The 6237-nt window shown below is 35.8% G+C and overlaps 1 protein-coding gene across 1 annotated transcript; it reads right to left on the minus strand.

Annotated features, from left to right (window-relative positions):
• Nucleotides 1–733: 733 nt before the first annotated feature.
• LOC131155376 (probable serine/threonine-protein kinase PBL26) lies at nt 734–4177 on the minus strand. Its single transcript, XM_058108457.1, has 5 exons — nt 4120–4177; nt 3142–3314; nt 2840–3029; nt 2010–2401; nt 734–1114 (listed from the first exon to the last, which is right to left on the minus strand). The coding sequence occupies exons 1-5, from the start codon at nt 4175–4177 to the stop codon at nt 734–736; spliced, it is 1194 nt and encodes a 397-aa protein (XP_057964440.1).
• Nucleotides 4178–6237: the final 2060 nt, after the last annotated feature.

Consider the following 6237-nt stretch of genomic DNA (forward strand, 5'->3'; position numbering starts at 1 on the left):
TGTTCTGATACCATGTAAAATTACAACAGAAAACTTAACAATCTGATAACTAACATCTAAAATAACTATAATAACCAAAATAAACAAATAGCTTAATTGCTTGCTGTTACAGTCAACAAAACCAGCTTATTACTCTGCTGCTGCTGTTACTTCTCTGCAGCTGAGATTAACATGAAGCAATTCAGCCTAACATGTTGTCTGCCTAAAAGGCTAACGATGCATAGTTCCAACCCAAGTCTTTGTGTAAGCAAGAGATTTTGACTAGTACAAACCCACTGAATAACAACACTACGCAGCTCTAGCTACAGAGTGAAAAGAAACCACATCAATTTAAGCAAGGAATAAAACCGAAGAGAACAAATTTCCTGGTGATGACAAGGACTTAAGTTTCTGGATCATTGCAAATTTCTAATAGAATTTCAAGTTTTCAACTGTTTATTGCATGATTATAACTGAATATTATAGAAAAAGTAATGTTGTCCGTAATGTTGAACATACAGAAAGAAGAAAATATTACAAAGGTTCATTTCCTCACATGAAACTGTTTCCTCACAATATATGTAAAACAATGTTGAAATATACGTCACAATTTATACGTCATTTCTTGAAATATAACAGTCAATTAACATCTTTAGAAGAGGGAAACCATGGGAGAATAAAATTAAAAACCATATGTATGGTGCGTACAAATGTCCTCATGGTAATCGCATTATGAGTTGATACTGGACAACTTTTACAATGAAGAAGCACTTCCACCCCTTGATCGGAAGTGGCTGTGCTTTGAAGTTGATCCCCATTCAATGGCTTCTGCTACAGCTCGTTGGCGTTCTGTTATACTATCTTCATCCTGATACTCGTCGTATGCTGCCGTTGCTTTGTTATTGGTTTGATCAGGAGAGGGAGCAGAGGGTGAACTGCTACCTGCATTTGGTCCAGAAAGGAAGCTGAGAGCTGTGACGACATCGGTCATCAAGGGACGGGCCAGTGGTTCCTCCTGCAGACACATGGCTGCAACCGCAACTGCTTGGTTCAAGCCTCTCATTGGAAAATCTCCCTCAAGATTTGGGTCAGCCAGTTCTGGGAACCTATTTGTCTGCTTGAAAATGGGCACGGCCTAGTGGAAACAAAGGAACACAAATAACAAATGATTGCGTTTGAAAATAAAGAAAGAAAAAATTAATGACACTTCAATGAACTCTTGACTGACTCACTAGAGCAACCTATTTATTCGGGTCTTTACCAAGGAAAAGAATCTGTTTAGGGTCTTTGGATGCTTCATGGAAAATGGAACTGTTCCCTATAGTCTATGGTGATCCGTTCATTCTTTGCAGTTGTTTTCTTAAGAATTGATTTGTCCATGCAAAATGCGTCAATCACAACGAAGAGGCTCATTCCAACAGGATCTAAAAGTGTTAACTCCAGAATTCAAGGCAAAACCATTGGCTTACCAGCTACTCAATTGTTACTATTGCCCACTAGCCCTGTTTAGATATAATCCAACTTTCCCATGAGCAGAATTAGAAGGAAACAGTGTTCAAGGACTGACTCATCCTGAGCAATTATTATATAAGCTTATGGCATTTTCAAAAAAGTATTAAGAATAAAATCTGTTTATTGCAATCCTCTCCTCCTCCTACCCTCTCTCCCCCCCCCCCCCCCCAAACAAATAATTTTCTATTCTAAAGGAGTTAATTTCTTAGTCATGTCCATCAGTCCATGCCAAAAGCACAAATTATTAATGAAAAAAATATTGCATATGGGAAACAGAAACTATGCAGCTACAAACTCTCATACTGCAGTTAATACGTACGTGTTGGACATGCCTATGTCTAAATTTTTGCAGACATTGTCTTGGGCATTGAGGTGCATGCAGTTCATTGTTCAGAGATGACTGTAATAATAACTGACACCCTATATATGGGCCTTTTTTAAGAATAAAGGGAGGGCAAAATGTTGAGGAGGAAACTTTATAAGAAAAAAGGATGGCGAGACATTGGAGAAAAACTCACCCAAGAAACTAGATTTTGCTCCTCATTTTTTCTTGTTGTGTCAATTGCTCTCCGACCTGTGATCAACTCCAATAAAACGACCCCAAAACTGTACACGTCCGACTTAATGGTCAGTTGACCAGTTCTTTGATATTCTGGGGCACAATAACCATATGTTCCCATTACTCTCGAAGATACATGTACCTTGTCCCCAACAGGTCCAAGCTTGGCTAGCCCAAAATCAGAGAGTTTTGCATTGAATTCCTTGTCCAGCAGGATGTTGGAGGATTTTAGATCCCGATATATCACAGGAGGATTGGCCTTATCGTGTAGATATTCCAAACCTTTGGCAGCACCCAGTGCTATTTTCATTCTTTTAAACCAATCTAATGGTTTTTGGGCGGGAGTGAGATCTGAAAATTCAAAAGCAAGGGTATTATAAAATTGAGTTTGTGGTGTAGTTTTGTAATAAACCATGGTGCGGTTCATGGTGTGGTTTTGTAATAAACCATGGTGCAGTTCATGGTGTGTTATAAATTGAGCTGCATTGTCAACACTTGCTACAATCATAAGGGATGCTGTGAAACCATGAGAAATGGGTTTCTGAATATGCTATGTAGACACAGTTGCAGGGCTCAATAGGATTTCAGATTGTCAAAATATCTTCTCAGTTAAACCTAAGTTTTTCCACCTTTTTTTTTTATTTGGGCAACACATCAACTTATCTAATGATCAAGTTCTCAGTTACTATCAAAATTAAATTTATCTCACTTTATTCCCTTGTTTCAGAGCAGCTAGTGAAGGTTTCTATCCAAAGGTAAAAAAAAAAAAATTGTGAAAACAAGTCATACCAAGTAAATGCTCTTCTAGTGATCCCAATGGCATATACTCATAAACTAAAAGTCTCTGGTCTCCATCAGCACAATATCCAATAAGATTCACCAGATTTTGATGGTGAAGGAGGCTTAGCATCAGAACCTCAACAAGAAATTCTCTATTTCCCTGCAACCCGTTTCTGTCAAGTTGCTTCACGGCTACAATCTGAATAAAAATTGCAATGCAACTCAAATTACTATTCAAAATCCTTTGATAGTTTAGCATGAATAGGGGAAATGGGCAAGTGCACAATAGATATCAAGCTGGTGATTATCACCTGACCGATTTTATCAAGTCGCCCCTTATAAACTCTTCCAAATCCACCTTCACCCACTAGACATTCCTGCCGAAAGTTTTTTGTTGCCGCAGCCAGCTCACGAAAGGTGAAGGTTTGTGCAGCTATATTTTTGTTTCCATCTTTATTAGGAGCATCCTTGTTGGTTTTTTCATCTGCAGCTTTTGATCTATTTTCTGGCAACACGCTTACTTCTGTATTTTTATCAAGCACAACCCAATAATACCCCAATGGTACAATTTTTGGAAGAGAATTAGTAAAATTTTTTTCACAAATTCACAAAATCATTACCATTTTTTCAATAAACTTCAAAACTGCATAAGGGAACTCATAGAGAGGGAAACAAAACTATCTTTTTCTCAATGTTACAATTATTACTTGCAAAAACACATTGAGCTTCTCACTGCCCATTAGGCATCTTGGGCAGGGTGATCCATCAGTATTTCACACTAGTTCATTCGTCTGTTTTCAAACAAAGCAGTAGCATATCAGTTTCTCAATCTTTCCCTGTTTTTTCTATTATAATTATTTACATATGCATGGAGTTCCCAAAACCTATATCGTTTCTATTAACAAAGTAGAAATTCTTATTTCAACATTTCATATCCTAATCAAGCTATTCTTAAGAACTTCTTAGTTGTGCTTCCTTTTATGACTAAGGATTGTATAACAATGTCAAGCTTAGAAGAAGCACCAGCAATTCAGTTGATCTGATTAGGGATGAAGTTGATAGTATCCACTGTCCTATTCCACGAGGACTAGATTCAAATGAGATGTGGAAGCAAATTGCAGAATATATGGTCTCCTGAGGACTATAAGTCATCAAATTTTCTCACCAAGAAAAAAAAAAAAAAGGCACTGTGCTGCAATAATAGGATAAGAAATATATGGACTTACGGGGCTGCGTTGCCACAAGGGGTTCTTTAATGGGAGGAACGGAAGGCAACTGTCCCCTTGTGCTGTTGTATTTCTTGGAAGCTCTCTTCTCTTGGGATGAAAAACAAGAAAAACAACTCATTCTCAGAAGAGCCGAATCCGAGAAAAAATCCTAAGTTTTTCTATCCGATGAACTTCAAACTGCAAGCTCCAAAACTTCAACAAAATAGAACTTGTGATTTACACACTGCAAGGTTTCGGCAATTCAAGACGAATCAAACAAGGACTTCCCCCGAATTCAATGGCATAAATCTCCAGGATAACCCTTCATATGAGCTAAAAATGTGAAAACCAATACATACGAGGTGGTTTTGGACGAATTAAACGTGATGAAAGCTCTGAAAATGAGGATTCAATCCCCGAACACCTGCAGAAACCCAGAGGATCACATCAAATGTTCAACTGATTTGAGCTTGCAAATTTAAATATGTACATAGTTTCCATGCATCTAGCCGAATACTTCTTATTAACAAGATAAAAAATTAAAAGAAGGAAAAAAAAAAAAAGAGATTCGAGACCCACCACAAAGCAGAGGCAGAATTGATCATCCAACCTCAAAGATTGGAGAAGTGGGTCAGTAAATACAGCCTGATTACAAGAACCCAGAAATGGGAAACATGGAGGGATCAGCGCGGAGTGTTTGTTAGCAAGAAACAGAATGACTTGTGCTTTTCCTTGGGGGAATTCCGTTGAAAATGGGGAAAGATGGAAAGGGAGGTTTTGAAGCTGTGAGAGAAAGAGAGGCAGAGAGAAACGTGGGAGCCAAAATAGTTAAAAAAAGTTTGGCGCGCGGGCTATGCTCTGTTTTGTGGAGGTTGTAATGTAACGCGGTTGGGGATTATTGGTGGAACCTTCAAAATAGTTTTTCGTTTTATCAGAATTAAGAGGCCTGAAAATTAAACACAGAGGAGATGGGGGGAGGGACTGGTGGTGGATCATGGCAGCCACTCTCTTCCCAACCAATGCTGTTGGTGCTCACAACGTTCTTATATTCAAAAAGTGGGCCCACGAAGCGGTACATTTTAGCGTGTTATGGAGTGACTTGCTAACTTGCGCTTGGCCATGGATCATTTCACCTTTACTATTCTTCATTTTCATTTTAACCAAATTCATATCCCACTATTGTATGAAAAAAACTATCTATGATTTTCATATTTTGTTGATGGTCTAAATTTAATGCGATTAGCTTAATAATTTTCTTATTTTTTGATGCTTTAAGTAAGCTCTTTTTCCTTCTTTTCTTGCATTTATGAGAGAGAGATAGAAAAAAAAAACCCTAATAAAAATGATTGATTGTTCATTTACATTTTGGATAGTATTAGACTTCTCGAAAAGTTGTATTCCAAGACGGCCAGTCGGACAATCCCCCATACGAACTCTTAAGAATTCAATTATTTTCCTTATTATATTCATTATTTTTTTATCATGGAAAATTGGAGTTGTATAATTTTCTTGACCAACTCATTGCCCATAAGATATCCCCACGGTACGATCATAACAAATTAAATGTCCAATATCCATCATTTAATGGGAGAGTATGCAAAATATTTTTTTTAAATACAGAATTTTCTAATTGAGATGGGTGCAATGTGAAAGATATCATTAATTTTAAATGTGCATTGCACGTGATAACATATGAATTATATTATTTTATATTTCTAATAAAGCTATTTTTGTGTCACATGCATTACATATTCGCATATGGTTGTATGTGAATGATATTTTACAAGATATTTTTATATATCTTAATAATTTTATATATAGTTTTGAAAAAAAAATTAATAATATATTTCTATTATTTAATTTATAAATATTAACATATGAAATCTTGACTTTATGAGATATAATTATGACACAACTTAGATGTATTGATTGAAAAAATTCTAAAAATATAAGATATGATATGAAAGGAATGCTCCTAATGAGAAATATTAAAATTTATTTGATGTATCACTTATCGAAAGAGAATATTAATAAATATATTGCGATTTCTAAAGATGATCTGATACGTAAAATATTTGAACTTATTACTATTTTTTTGTTTACTTAAAGACTAATTAATGAGTTTTAAATTTTATTTTTAACATTAATTTTTAGAAATTGTATGAGTATTTTATCTAAGAATTTTTTTTTATTTATCGT

Source organism: Malania oleifera, chromosome 5 (genome assembly GCF_029873635.1).
Source record: "Malania oleifera isolate guangnan ecotype guangnan chromosome 5, ASM2987363v1, whole genome shotgun sequence".
Taxonomy (NCBI): domain Eukaryota; kingdom Viridiplantae; phylum Streptophyta; class Magnoliopsida; order Santalales; family Ximeniaceae; genus Malania; species Malania oleifera.

Excerpts from the sequence above, each read along its gene's own strand:
- LOC131155376 (XM_058108457.1), bottom strand. The coding sequence starts at position 4,177 with ATGAGTTGTTTTTCTTGTTTTTCATCCCAAGAGAAGAGAGCTTCCAAG. Across the intron at positions 2,402-2,839 it reads ACTAGAAGAGCATTTACTTG|ATCTCACTCCCGCCCAAAAA; the intron begins GTATGACTTGTT and ends TTGAATTTTCAG. Across the intron at positions 1,115-2,009 it reads AGCAAAATCTAGTTTCTTGG|GCCGTGCCCATTTTCAAGCA; the intron begins GTGAGTTTTTCT and ends TGTTTCCACTAG.